This window comes from Cricetulus griseus, chromosome 2 (assembly GCF_003668045.3).
Source record: "Cricetulus griseus strain 17A/GY chromosome 2, alternate assembly CriGri-PICRH-1.0, whole genome shotgun sequence".
Lineage (NCBI taxonomy): Eukaryota > Metazoa > Chordata > Mammalia > Rodentia > Cricetidae > Cricetulus > Cricetulus griseus.
Window position 1 is genome coordinate 113,051,994 of NC_048595.1, and position 23,823 is coordinate 113,075,816.

Here is a 23,823-nt window from a genome sequence, read left to right on the forward strand (position 1 = left end):
AAAAGGAGGTTCGAGAGCTCAAGGTGTTGGGATGTTTTTCAGGTAGTACTTTGTTTATTGTCACTGCTGTGTTCCTGGCCACCAGTGGTGGATCCTAAATTCCCTTTTTTTATATTCTGGTGGCACTTAGGAGTTCAAGTCTGTAGGTGCTTCTGAAGTCTTCTCTTTATTGTAGGAAGGATTCAGTATATCAACTGTCTTCTAGCAGCATTCTATGCATATACTGAAGGCCAGAGCTGTTCTCCTGCAGTCACAAACCCCATATGAGGGAGAACTACATGTCACACTTGGATGCCTGTTCCATGTAAATGCAGCATTTGCGCTCGCATAGTCTGGATGCTGCTCATGATCTTCTTTTGATGGCCAACCAGTGTGATCCCTAAACTCATCACATCACTGAAAAAGACAAGGGTATGCTCATTAGACATATTAGGAAGAACTGATAACCGTGTTAAGTGTTCAACTATCAATAAAGCTTTTTGTATACATTAGGCTAACAGACACTAACGGTATTCTTGGGTACTGTAATCCTACTCCAAAGATCATACGGTGACCTGTTTGGACAGTTTCCTTTGAAAAATTGTATTAACAGGTGCATCTTTTAATTTACTGTACTGTTGCTTTTTAACTAATCTAAAATTTTATATAAAAAATTGTTTCAACCTTGAAATGTTATCACCAATTTAAAAGGTAATCAAATGTTACTTGAAATTTTGAACGCTTTAAATTATTTAACTATAAAAATGGGGTGTTCTGGTAATGGAAATATTTGCTGGAACCTTGTATAAAGCACAGGAACCACTGTTACACAGAAATACACAGTGGAATATGTGAGAAATTCTGAGCATGTATTCCTAGCCGTGCAATTGCTTTCCTTCATTCAATAGTAAGAACAAAACTGTTGCATATATGTACAATGCTACAGTCACAGTTTAAATGTGCAGAAAATAGTTGTTACTATTTTTATACTTTTTCGTTCCCAATTGCTAGAAACGTTGAGCTTAGATATTTACAAGTAGCTGAAACATTACAATGATACATTATTATTTATTGTAGGGCAGGTTCTTTCAAAAGCACATATTTATAGAAATATAGATTACTTTGGAAATCCATGTATAAACATGTCAGCTTTATCCATATGGAAGTTCAAAGAAAATGGGAGGGACAGTGTGGGTATGCTTATGCTCACATCACATGCATGTCGCATGTCACATGCATGAGGTTTACAGAAAAAACATTTGATTGCTAGGCTGACAGGTCTTCTGGAGAGCTCCGAAGACCATTTAATCAGTGACAAACTGGAACAGAAAACTCAGTTCTTTTGACTTCAGGTTCATAGTAATTTTAAAGCTGATTGCAGAAATACTCCCCAGTGAATAGGAAGCTGAATGATACAGTGCTTAATAAGGAAAAAGCCCCACTGTGCAGGGCCCAGAATGCTGGCATGGAGACAAATTATATATCAAATTCCTGTTGAGTCACTGTAAGGGATATTTAAATTTTCTGGCCTTTACCTTTATCATTTAGAAAATTAACATGTGACAACTGATTTCATGACCTGGTTGGTAAAGAATTTATTTTAAAGCACTATTGACATATAAGCTTTTTTAAAACAAATGCCCTTTCCTTCTGATCTTGTAATCTATAGCCCTTTACTATAAACAGGATAACCTAGCATAGGAATTGTGGATTATAATTAATCAATTTTTACATACAATTTAACAAGTTTAAACTTACTCAATAGTCATCCTGGCCACCGACTCAAGTGAGTTATAACCTGCTGCGGTGAAGTTATCCTTATACCTTTCCATCTTAATAGCTTGCAACCATTCTCCAACTGAACAAAAGGCAGTGAAGTCAGGAGTGCTCTGATCCAGAAGAGGGCTTATGGGCCTAGGTAAGAATAGAACACAGAGAAAAATATTCTCAGAAATTACCAAAGAAAGGATGCCTTGGTACATAAAAAAAGGGAGGGGGGATACAGGAAATTAAGCCAGATGTTTTAACTGATCTATATAAGAACCAAAACCAGATAACTTATCCGGAAACAACAAATACCTGAATTTAACATTTAATTATAAGCGTGCTCACTGGGAAATGTCTGCCACATGCTCATAAACACTGTATAGGTGATGATGCTTGGGACAGTCATATTTGTTCACTGGCTTTTTTACAAGTAACTGAGAGTAAAGGAAGTATATCTTTCTGTATCCTAACTTACCCAGGCCATGAGGTGCTACTGGGAGCATTCAAAATTCTCTGCTTTGATGACATACTAGGAGTTCCATGGTGATAATAGACCCTTGCGAGTGCAGCCCATAGCAGCAAGCTTACCTGCAGCTGAAGCTGAAAATGCCTTGCAGTGTGCTCTGCTATGAGTGAAGGGACTTGCTCGTAATGGGTGTGCAACATAGCATATATGAGTTATTTTTTATAATTTCTAATTCTACAGAGGCATTTACATAAAAAACAAAGCAATATGATAAATTAGAATGTAAGAATATGCCAAAACTAGAAACACATGATAAAAGCTAGATAAAAACGCAGGCCTGAAATCATGTCCCCTGGCCTGGTCACAAATTCTAGCAGCACAGATTTTCTGAGAATGACATCTGTTGTTTAGTCCTAAGAAAAGGGAAGCCCAATAACATTGAATGGATTTCTTTAAATACAAACTAAGGTAAACCATCTGAAAAAGAAAAGGCTAATAATGCTTTGTGAACACAACATTTTAGTATGGATTTATGGTTGGACACAGACCTCAGTTTGCTATTGGAGTGAAGCTGAGGAGGCAAATGGTTTATGTGGATACTTTCCTTTAATTCAGTTCCATCTCACTGGAGATTTCTTACCTACTACAAGTTCCCAGGGGTGTTTTCAGACTACTTGGGTTTCGAATCATTTTGTCTAGAATTCCGACTATCTGCTCAAACTTTGGCCGCTCTGCCCGTTCTTTCTGCCAACAATCCAGCATTAACTGGTGAAGACCAGCTGGGCAGTCCATGGGTGCTGGTAAACGATAACCTTCTTCTATTGCTTTTATGACCTGACAGCCAAAAGAACATCAAAAAATATTACCAACAGAGCTTCAATTACAAGAAAATGAACTGCTTGGAAGGCAAAATGATTTATCCAGATAAGAATGAGACACATTGCTTACAAAAATTCTTTTTTCTCTTTCCAAAACATTCATGAATACATTAAGCATGTTATTATGGGGTCCATGAGGTGCAGGATATGATGACATTTTCCTAGTTAATTCAGCAACAGGGAACAGCAATTAAGTTCACACAGGGTGCAAGAGATGGAAATATTTTTAATGCCACCCCAGAGGTTTTCAAAACAGGACATGTTATGGAACTCTCTTAGCTGAATATAGTTTCAAGAATACACATGTGCATAGACGTAAAACATAATGACAGTGGAAAAGGAAATTGAGTTACTGAGTAAGTCGAAGAGTTTCATCTCTTGATGAGTGCTGATGACACTTTTAGAGCAAGAGATCATACTATGTGAATGTGCTGTGTCAGAACAGAATGTTAAACATACTATTTCATTAATAACTATAACGGTTACTGTCCTTGGTAAATGTGATGCAAGAGCTTCCTGGACACAGTTTGTTATGGTCCATGAGAGGTGGCTAGATCCCTTCCTTCCTCCACATTCACCTACCTGACAGTAGAAAGTGCAAAGCAACAAGCATAGAGAAAGCTTTATAGTGGAAAACTGAGAAGAGTTTTTAGTCAAGGCTTAATGATTCATAGTACTGCTTTAAAATTTTTACCACAATTTATGTAAAATTAACATCCAGGGGGAATTATTGCATTAAGTTTGAATATTAATTAAAAACATAAAATAGATTTGCAAAAACATTTCTGTAAAGACATTAGAGAGCTTAAGTTTCTTATCACCAATATTCTTAGTTATATGAAAATCTAAAGTTATTATTAATCTGGATAACATGGGGAAGATAGTAGGAAAGTAAGCAATACCAACGGCTTTACAAATTAACAATATTACTCAAGGAGAAATATAAACCCTTGACACTGGCAAACATGATAGTGTTAAAAATTTAAGAGAAATCTGAGAGTGTAAAGACAAATGTTCATAGGTTGTTTTTAGGAATTAGGTTGATTAAGCAAATTAGTGGTTGCAATTTCTCCTCCAATAACTATAACTTATTTTTGCAACAGACAGAGATCACTATACAAAGATACAAGCAATCAAACTGCAGAGCTGTACAGGCTAGTCACAAAGGATACATTTACAAAACCATCCCATACCTAAGGCTCAGGTAACATGTGGAAGAGGGGTAAGAAAGATTGCCAGAGACAGAGAACCAGGGAGTCCTCTGTGAGGACTGTTGTGAGATTGTCTCTCTTAGTAATGTCAGTAGATACTCCCCCCAACACACACAAAAATAAAGTTTCACCAACATGACTACTCAAACATGAACTGAACAAGTATGACACCAATGAACATGCCACAATAGATGGGCAAAAGCCCATGACTCCCGATCCCTACACAAAGAACTACAGGTAATGGAGGAAAGTTAAGAATAGAAGAGACTTTTCCCATGGAAGAGCACACCAATTGGTTGTGTCGTGCTAAAGTGTCAGCCCTGAAAACATATATCCAAGTATTTAGGAACATATGTGCATATGTTATAAATGCATGCATGTAATAACAATTGATAAAAAAAGAGGCCACGTATTTGAAAGAGAGTATGGGTTTGGAGGGAGAAAAGGAAAGGGATAAATGTTGTAAATAATTTATAATCCCCAAATAATGTTGGGAGCTGCAGAGTACTGCGCCTAAAAGATGGCGCCGGTTTCCGCCTCCCGCCAGCCCGACGGTGAGTGCTCTCTGTGGTAAACAACTCCTAATTTGGTAAAGGCCACGTATCCTCTTAATTCTGTTTGGAGACAACCTATCCAGGCGAGCCACGTAGGGTTAGGTGATTGGTAGTTGTAGGCTATATCAGGCCCCGTCTTCCAATACCCGGGCCACTCCCTATAAATCAAGTTTCCCAGTAAAACTGTGAGAAGAAGATTCCTCGGTGTTGCATCGTTCTTGCTGGTCAAGGGTGGACTCGACAAAATAAAATTTAAAATATAAGAAAAATGAATTTCTGGAAACCTTACAAAACTGACCTTGAGGGTTTTTTTTTTCCCAAGAAAATAAAGGCAGATATAGTTAAACAAAGAACTGACTTTAATAAATGCTAGTGTTCTTGACAATTTAGGCTACTTTTCCTTAAGATGTATGCTCTCTCTTAGGAATAGCACACTAAAACATATGCAAGCTAGAGGCTAATAAATTGCCACCCCCCAAATAAGTTTAGGCATATGTGTATTATATTTTCAAAGCTCTTTTTTTTTATTCTACTGTATGGACATATGCCTGTCTGTCTGTATGTGCACAATGTTTATCTGTGGAGGCAAGAAGAGGGTGTCAGAATCTTGGAACTGCAGTTCCAGGTGTTTGTGAGTTGCCCTATGTGCATGCAGGGAACTGATCCTGTATCTTCTGCAAGAGTAGCAAGAGCTCTAGATCTCTAACACATTTCTGCATGTCTTTAGAAGAACTTTTAATAGATGGATTTAAGAAATCACTTTTATGAAAGTTTATTATATTAAAATCACACTTTTAACTACCTCCAGTGAAATGGACAACTTATCTGTTTTGTGTTTTGATTAAAGTAAAAACAAAACACATTCTCAAGTACTGTTAAAAGAAAGAGAACTATATAGTACTATTAAAATTTCATCAGTTGAAAATAAATTTTTCATTTTGACCAATCAAGAATAAGTACAATTAAAAAAAAACAACTTCTATGAAGTCCAAGGAATGCTTTCAAACTTTGTATTTCTCCTTATATCACTTGTAAATACATAATGATTTTTCTTTGAAAGCCATTAAACAAAACAGATAAATGTCTACATACTTCTCTGAAAAATTAAAGTTGGAAATAGATTGGGAAAGCTTAAGCTTTTGATTTCATTAACACATGTTAAACTGCTTCCATTGCATTGAAATTCCAGAAAGTTATAGGTATCTGAAAATAAAAAATGGTTATTCAAATGTTTATGAAGTGACAAGCTGTTTGACTATGTTTGGCTGTGTATATACACCTATTTTCTTGTCTCGTATTCTTGTTTTCGTCTCTGTCCAGAGTGAAGGCAAGGATAGGACAGCTACCAGAACCACTGACTCCTTTGCCCCCACCCCATTTCTATTCCCTTACTGTGAGTACTTCATCTCATCTTGCATTCAGCCTAGAATTTGTACATTTGCCTAGGAATATAAATGTAAATTCCCATCTTGTTTTCATGATGCCTTATGAGAAGTCTTTTAGAATCCAATGCATCTAAAATAACCTCAAAGATGCATACCTGAAAACTTTAAACAATACAAAGTGAGTCAGTTCACTTAATAAATCTATCCAGAGAGTTGTGGATATAACTCAACGATGGTGTACTTAAATGCATGATAAAATCTCATTAGAGTATCTATCTCTGGAAATGCAATCTATTTCTGTACACAGAGAAGCCACTTATGCACCAGAGAATTCAACAGATCTACCCATTGGCTAAAACCTTTGGCCAGACTCCCATAGAGAACCTTTCCTCTTGAAAAGAAAAATAACTTTTATCTTAATTTCAAAACTGAAAATGAAGCATAATTGCTTACATAATACATCAATACTTAACTATGAAACAAAGAAATTCTCTAGTAAGAATATCAATATAAATTTTTCTTTATAAACTCAGTATGTAGATAATATTTTGTACTATAAAAACCCATGACCAAATTGAATTCAGACCTTCAAGATGAAAAAGTTAAAATGCTGGTCCTAAACACTGAAGTTAAAACTAAACCCCACTTGAGCTATAATGTTATTTGGCTAACAGAATATTTTTGTTGTAACAGTTCTTTACTTGTGATATTTATTTTAAAGAAAAACAAAAATGTAATTTCTAAACTTAAAATTGAAACTTTTTTCCTTCTCAGACACTTTTGTTATTTTTGGATGTTAAGTAAACTTTGAGTTTAAGTCATCTTATATTCCTGTCAATCCTTTTATGCTTGGAACTAGTATGAAAGGAAGGTGTCAAAAGAGATGAGACTCTATGGAGTATCTGGGGATGTAAATATTCCCTTTCTCTGCCCCAAGGATTTGTTTGCCACATTTTGACAGTCCATGAAATCTTTGACACTGAAACCTGTCAAATATTAGCAACTCTGCCCCTGCCAAAAGGAAGCATAATTTAGATTTTTATCTCTGAAACTCTGGGAACAAAACAAAACCAAAGCAGGGAAAAGCTTATCACTCGATTCAAAATACCAAACACTATAAAAGGTTAAAAACCTCCCTCTATCCAGTCATACATCTTTCAGTTAATGCAGAGATCTAAAGTACCACAAAGTGCCCCAATGAACGACAGCACGTGACTTTAAAAACCACAGGAACTTCTTACAGGAGACTCTAAATTACGAAGATACTGATTTAACGAAAATACCTGAATTTTAGCTGTAGCCTTTTCCTAATCCTGCCTATGCCTATATCACCTTATGAGAAACAACTCTACTTCATTTGTTAGTGGCATTCTTTTTCTAAATGGCAGTTAAGATATTCCTGTTCTGCTACAGTGTTTTACCCAACTCTTTTTTTTTTTTTCTGAGACAGGGTTTCTCTGTGTTTGGAGCCTATCCTGGCACTAGATCTTGTAGACCAGGCTGTCTCGAACACACAGAGATCTGCCTGCCTCTGCCTCCCCAGTGCTGGGATTAAAGGCGTGCGCCACCAACGCCCGGCTTTACCCAACTCTTTAAGAACTTCCCTTTGAAACATTAACATCATTAAGGAGGAATTATCATTCTTAGTATCCTCTTGTTCCAATAGAACTAAAATTTAAAAATGAGAAAGTAACGATTCTAAATAAAAAAATAAAACCATGAAAATCTCGAATTCATGACAATAATTATTATTAACATTAATGATGATGGGAAGCTAGAAAGTCATGTTTTTATAAATTTATAGACATGTATAAATTTATAGACATACATATGAGCCATCAACTATGTTACACTAGAAGTGGATGTGAATGTGTGTGTTGTCTGTACAGTGAATCACCTACATCTTGATTCGACATGTCCCAGTAAGGTCGCTCTCCATAAGACATTACTTCCCACATGACAATCCCATAGCTCCACACATCACTGGCTGAGGTGAACTTCCGGTATTGAATGGCTTCAGGTGCAGTCCACCTTACTGGAATTTTTCCACCCTGTTATAAAAAGATGTTGACACTTTAAATATGCACAGTAGCGTATGTATCCTTTATGTGCACACCACCACCTATGTTAAGTATTTCTACATGAGTTGACAGCCCAGCAGCAGCGGGTCTGTAAACCTTGAACCTCTCTGTATTCAAAGTCACCAATCTTTCTATTAGGCTCTCATTATGTGCTCATTTCTAAGGCAACTGTACTTAATGGACCTTGTGTGGTGTCACGGCAAGAGTGTAATGAATAGATAATGATAAATTAGACTATGTTGCCAGTAAAGTGGAGTGAAAAATGGGATATTTAAGTAAATTTTCACATAAGCCTTCTTGTTTGCATGATATCATAAAAGTTATGAGTTAGCATACTTAATCTTTCAGAATTTTTATTAAATATGATTCTATTTACTATTGTGATAACAAGCTAGTAAATAGATAATGTCGAATTTAACTGTATAATATTTACATAGTACAATTCTAGTACAGTAAAATACCAGTATGAGATGTGGTGCTATCATTTTTCTTCCTTACTTTTGGTTTTATGTGGAGATTGTAATAATAATACTAATGTCCACAAAAGAAAAAAAAGCTGAAGTCAATTTGCATGCCCCCTGGTGTTTAGTTTTACATTAAGCTCTTCTTGCTTGTATGGGATATCTTAAGTATTACAAGTAAAATAATAGGTGTTTTCTTACAGTAGTTGTGTAGACAGCTTCAGGATCATCCTCTATAACCCGGGACAGGCCAAAATCTGACACTTTACAAACAAGATTGCTGTTGACAAGAATATTTCGAGCTGCAAGATCCCTGTGAACATATCCCATATCAGCCAAATATCTCATCCCAGCAGCAATTCCTCTCAGCATTCCTACTAACTGAATGACTGTAAATTGCCCATCATGTTTCTGCAGGAAGATAAAACAAAAAGTCTACTTAATGGTACTTCAAAGGGGACAAAATCACCAGAAAAAAATGTATGCATGCTTGTAATTTACCATTGTACAACAGGAAGTGCTAGTCAATTATCTGTGTAATATTGATAATTAGTGGGGAAAATAGCATATGTTGCTTGAGATGATAGTCAACAACTTTACAGATATTTGGTAATATCTGGTTTTTGGTACACATTTATTATTTTCATGATAACTGATAATAATTGGCTATAATAAATATCCACTTCTGAACATGCTAAAATTTCAGGTGATGCTAGGAAATAGAATTTCCAAAAAATAAACTCTGATGCATAAGTATTCCCTACATAGCAAAACATGCATGTAAACAATCTAAGAACCCATAGAACAAGGAATACAAATGTATTGTTTATTCTCAAATTGTAAAAAAGAAAATGGGTCAAACTGTGATTTAAAATATTGAGAAATTAGGAAAAATGATTAATAGTAGCTTTTTTGACCTTCTTTCATTTCTTTGGTTGTGTTGCTGGTAGCCACAACAACTCTCAACAACCACTAGATGTTGTACTAGCCTACAGTGTGGAGAAACGTTCACAACCAAACTGGCCACCATCGAGTTCTAAACAGAAACAGACATTTCCACATGGAGGACAGGGGTTTGAGAATGTGGATTTCCTGGGTGTTATTTCAGAACACCTGGATCCTGTTACTTATCATAGTGACTTGACAATTAGGATCCCTTGGATTCCTCTCCTTGTTTACAACTTTGACTTAAAGGTGTCATTGTAAATACCATAATGAGGACATTCTAAGAATTCTCACTCAAGCCATTTTCTCTCTCTGTTTTGAAAATGTTAGCATGTACATTTTCTGAATAGACAAGCTTCCTACAGTAGAACTATGGTTGTTCATAATTAAGAATTTATAGAAACATAACATATCATTCATTAATTATTTGCTATCCTGTAATAGGCATTTAAATAGCACAGCTTTGGAATAGCCTCTACACATCAAGTAACAATATTAATAAGTCATTTTATTCAATATTCTAATTTAATGCAGTCTAGAACTGTGATTTTTCAAAGATAATTTTCTGACTTCATACAGTTTACACATTACACATCATAATGTGAGACAAAGTTCACCAACTAGAACCCCTCTCAGGTACATGCCTAGGTGTGAGAGACTGATGTGGGCACTCACCCTGAGAAACGCATCCAGGGCTCCATTTTCCATGAACTCAATCACGATCATGACAGGCTTCCCTAATAATAAAATAAAGGAGAAATTGGTATTTCACAATCTGTGAAATACACTTGAGAATTTCTCATTCTTTCACCCCGCCCCCCCAAAAAAAAACCCAACCCAATTCCCCTTTGGAGAAGCTGAGAGGGTAGGAAGGAAGATTTCTAATCACAGGACTAAGCTGGTGCAGACATGCAATATGGAATGTGGTCACAATTGCACTATGCCACAGGCACGCCTTGCTCTTTTTATTTATAACTTGTGAGCAACAATAATAAAAAAGTGAAACTTTACATAAAATGTAGAGGAGCCACACCAGTTTTGTAATTTTGAAGATAAATATAAACATTAATCAGTCATCCTAGCCCTGAGACTCATTCTTCAAATCTAATCCCTTGTTTGTGCATAGCAGCAAAAATAATTGTTTTTATTAGTTACACACCAATAAAAATCAGAAATGCAATGTGTTCACAATTGGATATTTAATTGTATGTGCAATATTACTAATTTCCAGCACATCCTATTTAATAAGTGAAGCATAGCACTAGTGTCTACCTCTTGTAACAACCCCTTCCAAATGGACGACATTTGGGTGGTCAAACTGCCCCATGATGCTTGCTTCGCATAAAAAGTCCCTCCTTTGTTTTTCTGTGTAACCAACTTTTAGGGTTTTTATGGCCACTGCAACATCTCTTTTCCCTGGAAGTTTCAAGCGACCACTGCAAACTTCTCCAAATTCTCCTGAAGTAAAAGAACAAGCAGGCATGTTTTAATTGCTGAAATTGTTAATGTTTTCAAATAAAATAGATTAAAATATTTAAAATAAGTTTTAATTAATCACACATTTTTTCTAAGTGTAAATAAATGCATTAAAATTGATGGTGAATTTTTATTTCCCATAGGCAATGAAACAGTTTTGAAATGGGTAAAACAAAATTAAAATTGGAGACACACTTTTGTTAATTCTAGCTAAGCCTCACTAAGCATCTATTACTTGGATGTCACTTGTCAGTTGATTAGCAAACACTCTTTCAGAGTCAACGTTTAGATTGGAAACATCTAATAACTAAAGTGTCAGGGCACATTACCAAATTACAAACATTGCTATTTTTTAAAAGTCTAAGTAACAATATATATTCGAGATTTTTAAGGTATGGAATTTTCTACATAAATGTTAATGGTACAATGGTTAATTGTTAGAAATATAAGAGAAGAAAAGGCAGTTTCAAAGATAGGAAAGCACATTCCATCAAGATACAAGAAAATCCTGATGTTTAAAATTCTAAGCTATTATTGTCATACAGCAGGAGTGACTATGAAGTAGCTAATAGTACAGCACCTTTAGAACCCCATTGAAATCACATATATTCACATTCTGTACTAGGTGCTCCCTCCCATTTCTTTTTTAAGACTTCATAAACAAGTACAGCCCTGTTGCTTCCAATCATTCAGGTAAATGCAAGAGTTCTACACTTGAAGTATAATTATTTGGCTGTCATTATGATATATGACTTTCGATCTTGGTTAAATAGAACAGCTGAATAAGGAAGCTACAACAGCCTTACCTGCACCAATCACACGCTCAATTTTAATACAGGAGGCATCTAGCTCCTTGGCGAATTGATGGACAGCTCTATTTGGGTCCTCATAGGTTTCAGGGTCAATGTAGGTTTTGGTGCCTGGAAATTTAACTGTAATGATGTAAGAAAGCATGACTGTGATGAAGCAAAGCACTTATTGTGCAGTCAGCCCAGGACTGTCATTATGCAGAGTGCTCCTTGGAATAGTGACCTTGCTTCCACATCACCTCATTCACAGCAGTTTTAACAGACTACTCCAGTCTGCTGGCGTCTAGGTATTATTTGCAAGCTTCTATAGGTAGCATAGGATCCAACTCATAGGTTACTAACTGAATTGCTTTTCCAGTAAATCAACAAAAGACATCCACCGAAATTTCTGATGTGCCTCTCCTACCGGACGGGAGGTTTGATTAAACTCAGAGCCATCATAATCTACTTCAAGCCAGACAGAGGGTTGGAATGGACTTGGAAACAGAATGATAAACCTATCAATCAGTCAATCCATCAAATTAATACACCAAGGAAATAAGACATTTCATTTACAGGTAGACCACTATACTGACAGCAATATTAAAAACATTTAGACATCTTATGTATTCTTTGATTTATTTTTAAAGACCAACCACTGTTGACATATACATAAATTAGTACAAGATACGAGGGACTGCTATCACAAAATCAAAGAGAAATATTCAAAAGACATAGTTTAATATTCACCTTGAGTGTAATAGAAGCTGGATATACAAAATGCAGAGTAAATTAGAAAATTTACAATATTCCTGGGATCTGTTACCAAGTATGACAGTGATTTGAAAGAGAAATGATGTATATGAACTTTTCATTATAAGGCTTTGGAAGATCTTAGCTAATACGAGGAGGTAGCCAGTATGCCTGACAAAAGGTAGTCAAAATTCAAACAACATAGTATCATCTTAAAAGTTAAAATCTTTCAATGCACCCAGAAGCATGCAGGTAACAGATAATGCTAAGTCAACTTTATATCAAATTCAATTACAATAAAGTATTCCAAATCTACTCATTTGGTTCAAGACAAAGATAGGTAGGCATATTTGGTTATATTAATGCAATGAAGAAAATTACACTATATCCTTAAAAAGTCTTTATTATTTTTGACAAAGCCACCAAACAATCTTTCCATTGAATCTTACTACTCTCAGAACAATGTCTTTATATATTACACTGCAGCCTAACTGTGCTTATGTCATAACATTAAATCAAGATCAGATTTTAAAAAGGAACATATAACAACAAAATAAGCGGAATGTAAAAAGGAAAACTGGGATTTAAAAATCTTGATTTATTCTGCTGTTGTTGATTGTTTATCCAAAATTGATTGTCTTAAACAATTATTGTTGCAGTTTATAAAACTGACAGATGCTCATTTGTTACTAAAGCTGAACATGAAAAAAAACACAAGAAGAAAAGAGAGAGAGGGGATAGAAAGAGAAAAAAGAGGAGTACAGGAAGAGGGGAAAGAGAGAGAGAAAAGGGAAGAAAACAATAGGTTAACCTCCTAGGTTGTCAGGCAGTTGGAGAAAGAGCCATCTTGTCCCTTTTTATTCTCTCTTTCACTTTTTGTTTTTGATAAGGAAACTAGATTGGTAGTAGCCTTCTGCATCTCAAACGGGTCTCTGATGGTTCTTTATTCAAGCTGTCATAAAACATTTTGACAGGCCAAAGCTGTTTTGGCATAAAAACATGAAATACTACCCAGCTTGGATTCTAAGACATTGTTAGAAGAACCAGTAGGAGGAAACAAAATGTAAATTGGAATTGCTTCACTAAACTCCTCCATTGTATTTATATGTGAAAATTTGAGACTTGGGGCTCTGGGGAGCCCAGGGCACCTGCTATCAATGGCTGAATATCCTGTTAAATTCAGGGCCAGTTAAATTATTGCTTCCAAGTTCCTGTAAAAATCAAATCTGGTGTCTCTGCACCTGTGAAGACTGCCCATGTGCTGGGGGAATAAAAGGACACCAGAGTGTAAATAAGCTAGGTCTTTTAGATAAAGCCATAAAGTAGAATAAATGCACTGCCTGGTTCAAACCGAATTACAGGATACCTAAGGAAAAGGGATGTCAAAAATACACAGGCTACAATAGGACAGAGATGTTAAGCACACTTTACCTTTTCATTATTCATCTAAAAGTACATGCTTTAAATTAAGGGAAATATTGACATAATTTCTGAATATTCTAGTTTATTTCTTTGTTCCATCAAAGAGTCCACGTTTGAATGTGTGTATGTTAGTGTGCTTGTGTTTTGAGACCTTATTTGCATTTCTCATGAATGTTAAATATTTCAAGACCACTCAGATATTTCTGCCAGAGAGATGGAAACTGTTAATAGACAGCAAGTTCATGTTGTCTACATAAACAAGTAAGACATTCAATTCTGAATGCTTCTGATTAAAAACTGAATGTAAAACATGACAAAGGTGAATGGCTTCAAAATATTAAAACTGAATGATGACAAGGAGTTTGGTTAACTTTTGTTTCCATTTAAGTTCTGCATCATGCTGCAAGTTCAAAGCAAACAAACTAGTGTATATTTGATTATTTGAGAATTATTAGATAAACCCAATAAATGGCAGAAAAGTGACATATTCATGGTGGGGAGATATTAAGTAACTACACCAATAAGTTGTGCACATATGGGTATGATCAAAGACTCCACTAATCTTTTCCAGGTCTTCTATTTTCATTCTGTATGTGTTTTACAATACAAACACAATTTTAGGAACTCAGATTTTAATGGTTTCTTCCTTGTTTTGGAAGGGTTTTTTTTTTTTTTTTTCTGTCACAAGAGAGGGAAAAATACCCTGCACTTTCCCTCTCTTCTACCTATAAACTGGCTCTGGGATTCTCATTAATGATGATTTTTATAGGGAACTCACTGGCAAATTAGTCAAAGGACCAGAGTGAGAAAACAGAATGACATAGATGCAGGTATACTCAAGGCATGTAAGATTTGAACTGGATATGACCTGTGATGTCAACTTAAAGAGAATACACATACAATTATATAGAGAAAGGCTCAGGACATCCCAGAGCTTAGGAAAGGTTTGATAAAAGTGGGAGTACTTGAAGCTTAAGCTTCATGAAGAAGTTATCTCTCCTTTTACTTTAGTAATTGTGGAGAACATGCCTTCCTGGCTTCTTTGTTAGAATTCCACAGAGCTTCACATTCAATTTGGATCACTGTTATGTAAAATGACCTCTTTAAAAGTAGTTAAAGTCAAAGTGACTGTTGCTTCAACAAATGCAAAGGAGTAAAATTTAGTAAAGTGCATTTTCAATTTGATGCACAAATTTCAGCTTAAGCGCTTTTTTTTCTTAAAAATTATGAGGAAATTCTAAAATGGTTAAAAATTCCTAAATACCATTTGAGAAACTCTTAAAACTTTAGTGTAGGTGTGTTGTAGTATCTTCTTAGATACTATAAAAAGAATATGGCCAATTATGTAATAAGCAACTATTATATCATTTTAAGGAAATTTATCTATGTAATAGAGATGTCATAAAAGGTATAGAAATTTAAAAAGAGAATAAAAATACTTGGTTTCTATAATCTCCAAGGCTTAAAACTAGGAATAATATGCTTTCTAGAACTGAAATAATTTGATGCTGGGCTTGTATTTATTCACCTGTAAAATGCATTGATATTTATTCTCAAATCCCTTATTTCCATTTGCCATTCATTTTGCAACAAAATAATGTTGTTGTTTTTTTTCCTATTGTCTTTGGATTTATAGGCCTCATTCAGAATTGATTTCTAACATGAGCATTTAAGAACCAAGTAGCTCACATTCCTGGGAAAGCATCAGAGGATTGGAGACTGACATTATGTTCTTTATTTCTCAGGAAGTATCTCTCAGTGGCAATTAGTCTCCTGAGTTTTGTGATTCTTGGGAGCATCACTCACTGGGTGGGAGCAAGTGCCCACCTTGACTTAAAAGACACTCCTTACTAGAAAATGGGACAGGCTGCTTTTAATGGTTCACTACTATAGTGATGACAACATCTGGGCAGGGTTTGCTAAACACAAAACCTATGACGTGAAAGTGCCTCAATATTCTGAAAGTCATGTGACATTTCTGAATAGATTTACATTTCTGAGTGCATTACAGAATTTTTAGCATGATGCATTAGGGATTCACTGCTGCCAATAGCAATGATCAGATTTCTGTTTAAACTGGGATATAGTAAAAGACAGAAACACTTACAATGAAAGTAGAGTTCTTCATCCCCTTCTTGGTCAGCCTTGCTATAACCACAGTGCCTTGGGGGAAAAAAGTAAATTTGTGGTAAGATTACTCAATGATCATGTTTCATGGATTGACATGCAGCATCAGGAGCAATGCTATGTAGGAACATGCTAGCTAGAGGTATAAACAAATACAAATATATTCTGCCCTCAGTTACGAACCACTTGATAATAACGTGTCAATGCACATGATCAAAGTATGCACAGGAAACAGAGTCTTTGTGTAAGACCAGAAGACAGGAAATGTTTTTTGGTGCCACATTTATCAAATAGTATTTGCATTTATATTTAAATGGTTTTCACAAATGTTGGGAAAAAAAAAACAACAGCTAAAAGATTTAACCTCTCCTTTGGGTCTTCTGTATTTATTATGAAAAGTAACTGAAGGTAACAAATACACATTCACCCAATACTAATTATAGCTCTCACCCACCTTCAAATGAAGGCAGTGATCAAATGCAAAGTGTACTTTGATTTGGAGAGAACAAAAACAATGAACTGACTAATGTTATATATCAGAAAAGAAATGCTCATATTTTCTAAAAACATGAGTAAATAAGATGAGTAAATAACTTGTTGGAACTTTTTGGGAATCAACATTCTTTTTGCCAAATACTTGAAAAACTTAAGCCAGACACTGGTGGCACTAGCCTTAAATGCCAGTACTTGGGAGGCAGAGGCAGGCAAATCTCTGAGTTGGAGGCCAGGCTGGTCTACAAAGTGATTCCAGGACTCCCAAAGGTACTCAGTGATACCCTGTTTTGAAAAATTGAACAGAAAATAAACAAACAAAAACCTACAAGAACTCTATGCTCTACCTTCTTCCAATGATGAAGCCGAACACCATGAACACCAAGATGATGGTCCCTGCTACAGCCACCACAGCAATTATGATAACAGGATTCTGTTCACTGGAGACTGCTGTCGCTATAAACAGAGGACAGAAGCTCAGAACCACTTACTGCTAGGAGGAACATGAGAAGCTGAATATGAAACAATTCAGAACATTTACTTTACTTCTAATTTCAAATAAACTCATTTTAATTAACAGTATAAATTTAAACAAATTTCTGAATTTTAAGAAAGTGGCGAGATTAGACATGAGACAGTATATTTACGAAAAGCAAACTTTTTCAACTAGTTTAAAAATGTCTTACAATTACTGAATCATAGTCTTACTTTTACATACTAATAATTCCTCTAAGATCAATAATAAAAGCTTGGTTGGACTTCTTTACAGTAACTACATGGATAAGTCCATGAGTCATGACCTCTAAAGTAGCTTGTGGTTTAAGATGTGTGGTGATTTCTTGTTCCTACTCTAACAAATAAAGTTTGCCTGAAGTTCAGAGGGCAGAGCTACACACTAATTAACCATAGAGGTATGGAGGTCTGTATAGACAGAAAGTGATATGGCTGGGCATAGAGCAGAAGTTGGGAGGAGGTAGGTGTTCAGCCTCTTTTCAGTCTGAGGATTTCATAGATGTGAGAACTTCTAGTGGCTGTCTGCTCTGATTCTCTGATCTTTCAGCTTTCACCACCTAATATCCGACTCCGGGTGTTTATTATTAAGACCTATTAGAACTCGTGCTAAAAAGATGTTTCAAGAAACATGAGCTTATCACTTCCACCTTAGTGCCAGTTGTTATATCTCCTCACTGGATATTTTCATTATTAGCATAGATGAACAGATACAATCAATAGACATGGTACACAATGAAAATATATACCCACAAATTGCCCAATTACAAATGTGTAATATATAAAGTCAAATCAATACAGTTTAGCTACTTCTGGAACAATCAACATCTATAATCTTCAATACAAGGCATGATGGAAAATATTACTCTTTCTTATGGGTGGCAAGGGACTAGATCTCTGGAGTATAAATTTTGATCTATGCAGAACTGCTTTGCCTCAGCTAGCAGTTTTCACCCCTATCTATAATGACACCTTGTTAAATTTACCCATGTTGTCTCTCTTTGATAATGTACCCTTACTTCTGTGACCTATACTAAAGGCATAGCTCCTATTTTAAACAGGAAAATTATAAAAAAATGGCTAGCCAGGTAGTTTTTTAATGTGTTCATTATATACTCTCCTTAATTTGTCATCAGGTGATCTGCCTTCAGAGAGAACTAAACATAGGAAAGTTTTTATATATATATATATATATATATATATATATATATATATATATAAGGTAAATAACCTGTAAGTGTTAAATTCTGAGTTACAGTCCAATAGACATACAACTAAGAAAATGACTTTTTAGTTTATTTTCTTTCTTATTTATTTATGTAGTTATTTTTGTTTCTATCTGATTTTTATGTATACAGAGAAGATACAGAATGGAGTAATTCTCCTGAGGAAGGAAACAATTACACACTCAAGTGTAGAAATGCTTTGTATTCAGCATTCCCTAGGGGTCAATTCTCTGCTTGTCTAAGGCTCAGTTCTTCCCTGAGCTTCAGAGGCAAGAGCTCCAGTGGAAACACTGAGCTCAGCTAAAAGGTGAATCAACATTCATGAAGGTTTATTTGTATGTGATTACTTAATGGTGAACTTTAACCTTTCAATAGTTGATGCATATTATTAATATTTAATCTATGTTGAGGGAAGATCATTTTAGAAGTAATGATTGAGGCTATAGTCTGAAGACCACTTATGAAAAACTTCAAAACCAATAGGATGACTAAGCAGAAGGAGAAGTGGGTATGTTTGTTGATATGGGATGGACTGCTAATTTCTTTTGAACAGCGCCTAAGTGACCTCCTCGAGGTAGAATCTCCCCTCCAGTCTTGCTTCTGAGTAAAGCATATCACCACCTCTTGGGTGGTAATACTGCATCTTGAATTCTACCATAGTAAACCATATGGGCAGAATTCATGAACTCAACATACCTTTTCACTAAGCTTAGACAGAGGACACTTAGAATGCCTAGCACATCTCTGTGTGCACATAATTCTTAGAGCAGCATAGAGGCTGAGTCAGAGTCTCTCAATGGGACTAGTCTAGGCATCCCTGAGGGTCCTCAAGAGATTTCTAGGAAATCTGATAGACCAATATTATTTTCTCATATTGCAAACATATTGTTCGCTCTTTACACTTTCCTTTGTTTATAAATGCAATATCAAGTTTTCCAGAATCTCCATGACTTAATGACATCATACTAATGGCTAAATGAAATGAGACTAGTATACTGTGTTTTAACATAAACACAACCTTTTGAGAATTCCTCAATAATCTTAAAGTAAAAGATGTTTCTGAGAAAACATTGTTTTGAATAGTTTAGATAAATAATAAGACATTTAGAAACTTTTCAAACAATGCACTATCCACAACACTTGGAGTACATAAATTTAATTTGGGTACTACTATCCCAGGGCTTACAGAAAGAGGAGTGCACCTAGAATCACACACATGGATATCACAAGGTGAGATATCTAACATGTATCTCTGAGCACTGATTTATCCTGATAACCTATTCCATGTTTGTCTGATCTAGTCTTTTCTTATTAGTTGAATGATTTCTATGCTACAAACATTAGAGTAGGCATTGCAAGTCAATGGCTGAAAAGAAATAAAAAAATATATGAAGGATACTTTCATTAACTTTACATCTTAATGGAAGAAGATATCCTAATAATAAAAATTACCATATTGCTTCTAATACAAAATACCATTTTAACATTAATTTCATATGATCACTCAGTATCTGACACTTCACCTTAATTTTGAAGTCTTAGCTACTTTCCTTTGAAATAGTGAAAATACTACTATTCAATTTAAATAAATAAATAGTTTGATCCAATTTAAAAAGTCAGGAAGGAATAGAGATTAATTTTCAAAGATTTCAAAACTAAAGAAGAAATAGCAAACCTTGAAGTATCTCATTGCATTACAATGTATAAGGTGATGTTGGGAAAATGTCACCAGTTGTGAACTATGGCAATACACTTCCTAACATAAATATTCTAATTTTTATCTTATATATTCCATAATTAATGATGCAGATGAAAATAAAGGACATTTATCCCATCAGACCACGTTGTGGTAACTTTTTTCAACTGATCCTTTTTTACATGTACAATTCTACACAAATGATTGATACCTCATATGAATTTCATATATATATATATATATATTGCTGTTGTTCATTTTAAAATGTGACATTTTGAAAGAATATTTTTGCTAACAAATTTACTAAGCCTCGGTTACTGGAAAGAATATTTACCAATTTATTCTATCACTAAAAGAACTATAATGTTTTCTAGTCAAAATAATTCTGATCAAAGCCTCATTACTTTAAAAGCTTTTGTCAAAAGTAAAGAAAGTAAATCATGAATTTTTATTCACTTTTTTAAAATTTTATAGAAATGCTAGAATGACAAAGGACAACAGGAAAGGGTGACTGGGTAAATTTTCTGCCTAAGCAGTAACATCAGGAGGAATCCAAATCTCACAAATGTGGACATACACTGAAGTGAGGTCTCAGGCCAGCTGGAGAATGGCCAACAACAGTACTTATGGTGCTCTGAGCATAGCGAGAGGGGAAATACAAATCTCAAAATGTAACTTTATATATTACATGCAGCAGAGTCACATATTTTAACTACAAATTTATTTTACATTGTGAAATATAAACATTTGTTAAAGGGCCCAAAACTTATTGATTATGTTTTATTTTCAGGTTGAGTGGGAGGTTTTGGTATATTCATTTATATTTCATATGTGTTTAATATTCTCTGGTAAAACTGAAATTCATAACGAAAGTGAAAAAAGAAAAAATACAAATAAAAGAAGCACAAGTTTTGAGATCTTTCTGAGCCTTCAGTGTTTGAGACTATTGCTAGAAGCATGGAGCTTTTATGAACTCAAAATTATGAATAGGATACTGGGAACTTTTCTGTAAAGGAAGCTATTTGATACAAACAATTCTATTTTAGAACACTCTGAGTTCTACAAAAACACCTTGTGTCAACACCAAACTAAACAACCCCTACAAGTGTTTCTGGTTTCACTTTTTTTTTCCTGAGACAGGGTTTCTCTGTGTAGCTTTGGAGCCTATCCTGGCACTTGCTCTGGAGACCAGGCTGGCCTTAAACTCACAGAGATCCACCTGCCTCTGCCTCTCCAGTGCTGGGATTAAAGGCGTGCACCACCAATGCCCGGCTTCTGGTTTCACTTTTAATAAATAAATATACTATATGTAAAAGACTAATATCATACAGTTTAGATATTGCTACATAAAGAGAATATTTAATAATTATTTTCCTAAATGACCTTTAGAATGGGTACAGTTATGTTCATGTATATTCATTTGTAGATATTCTTGAGCAACATTATCAACCTCAATACAAAAAAAAAAAGAAAGCAAAAAATCCAAGTGACAGTTATAAAGTGAAGAATCTGAACCAAAGATGGTAATTACCTTCAAACATTTTACCTGTAGCTTCCTCTAGAGTGGCAACATCAAGCCTGGGGCTGTAATTTCCATAACCTGCAGCAGTGAAAGCCCGGATCTGAAAAACATACACTGTTCCTGGCTTGAGATTATTAATGGAGGCTGAGGTGGACTTGGTTTTCAGTGTTAAGTAGGTCCTTTCTCGTTGATCCTGCAATGACATTTAGAAGGAAAATTGGATTTGACAGTTGACTCTGGTAATTGATTTTGATTTTCTGCATTTTGTTTAAGTGAGCCTATGCTGTACCTTCTGTAATACTGTAATACTGAGTGTTTCTAAGATAACATAAAGTGCCATGAAAAACATGCATTTGCTGCATAAATTTCAAAAAGAAATAATTTCATTAAAATGATCATAGTGTTTGGGCTTTTGCTATGTTGGGACAATGAACAGTGGCAAAACTTTTTGGACACGTTTCTCTATTGAGTAAAATACAAGTACATCTGGTTTAGTAGAGGACTTCATATAGCTATGTAGTTTTTCAAACCTTCTCTAAGTGATATTTGGCAAACAAAATTCATGTACCAACAATCAAGCATGCTGTTAAATCAAGAAATCCAGTTAAACATTACAACCACAGTGACACAATAGTGACTCTCAGTAAAAAAGGAAGAAAACTACATCCACAGAATAGTACTTATCAGAAAGTTTTAATTACAACTTTTCAGTCTGAGAGTAAAATATGGGATTTATGGCTATGGTTTGACATTATTTTAAATTAAATATGTTATTCACTTTTTGAATGTACATACCAAGGCTTGCAAAGGTCATTAAAGCAGCAGCTTATATTTTTTCTATTTTGTAATACCTTGTATTACATAGATATTATGTATATATGTGTCATTTTACATATATTGGATAAGCTTAAGAATTAATTAAACATGAAACTTCAAGCACATCAAAATAATATTTAAAAGAATAACACCTAAATTTTCATTGATGTGACTTTCTTAAGCCACTTATGAAGACAAGTTGAAAAAGTTATATTTGTCTAACTATAAATTTTTGGGTAGTTTTTGATTCCTTCTGTAAGTACCAATGTTAAAATTATTTACTGAAATTTGAAAATAGCACCTTGATTTATTAAGCTTGACATTTATACTTCTGAAAGTGGAAATAAACAGTTGGCCTCACTTTATGGAGTTGATTCATCATAGCTATCAGCATAACCAGTTATAAAAATGATGGTAGGTATTATACATGAAATCATAGACAGTTGAAGTATAGTCTCAGCAGAACTAGAAAGAACTCACAATAGGTACGCAACAAACATGGATCGTGTGCCTTCATTTTGCACAGCCACACTGCTCCAGTACTACATTCCAATAACTGCCTATTTTACATGTTACTGGCTGCAAATAATTCTGTTTCTGTCATGCAAATAAAGCCCAGCAATTTGAGTGCATTTATTTCCCTGTGAAGATTTGCAAAAGATTGCAGATTCCCCGTGAGAAACTCTGCCACCTTGTACTGTAAAATGTGCTTTATTGACTTTAAAATCTGCCAATTTCTAGAAGGACCATAACTATTAGGGATTACACCGAGACGGATATTACAAAAGCAGCGCTAAAAACAATGATCCCCTTTAAGCACATTTGATGGGAAAAGTAATGTAGTTTTTCGGTCCAAAGCAAAGGCATAAAAATACAACTGAGACCAAGAGGAAAGCAAATGAGAATGAAAATCGTAAGCCAAAGTATTTCAAATGTGAACATTGGCACTTATTTTAAGCTGTCTTTGTTTTTCCTCACTGGGGATAGAGGAATATTGCCAATGAATTGTATATATTTCAATGAAATCAATTCACCCAAATTTTGCGAAAATCTTAGAATTTTATTTCATAATCATGTTTAAAATAGTGAGGTGTTTCTGTTTTGGAGCATTCACCTAACTCAGTCAAATAGATAAAGGATCATGTGTTACAATTAGCATTGTGATACCTAATAGTGGTAGGTTCTGTATTTTATATTTTGAGTGATGTCTGTAATTGTGGTGGAACTCAGAGAACTGTGAATGCACTTTCTATTTTTATGTCCTAACT

General features: G+C 34.8%; 1 protein-coding gene across 5 annotated transcripts in view; it reads right to left on the reverse strand.

The window, feature by feature from the left end:
• Positions 1-281: 281 nt before the first annotated feature.
• The window catches only part of Epha7 (EPH receptor A7), a 143,591-nt gene continuing 120,049 nt past the window's right edge, over positions 282-23,823 (reverse strand). The window contains exons 7-17 of one of the 5 annotated variants that reach the window (XM_027403437.2): positions 21,764-21,932; positions 17,133-17,241; positions 16,274-16,329; positions 12,010-12,135; positions 11,000-11,185; positions 10,403-10,464; positions 8,984-9,193; positions 8,142-8,291; positions 2,853-3,046; positions 1,738-1,893; positions 282-396 (exon numbers count right to left, since the gene is read on the reverse strand). In XM_027403437.2, coding sequence (XP_027259238.1) covers positions 282-396; positions 1,738-1,893; positions 2,853-3,046; positions 8,142-8,291; positions 8,984-9,193; positions 10,403-10,464; positions 11,000-11,185; positions 12,010-12,135; positions 16,274-16,329; positions 17,133-17,241; positions 21,764-21,932 — 1,533 coding nt within the window. Of the gene's footprint in view, positions 397-1,737; positions 1,894-2,852; positions 3,047-8,141; positions 8,292-8,983; positions 9,194-10,402; positions 10,465-10,999; positions 11,186-12,009; positions 12,136-13,404; positions 13,440-16,273; positions 16,330-17,132; positions 17,242-21,748; positions 21,933-23,823 lie in introns of those variants that run through there. The other 4 variants (XM_035438988.1, XM_027403435.2, XM_027403436.2 and 1 more) reach the window with 4 other exon arrangements.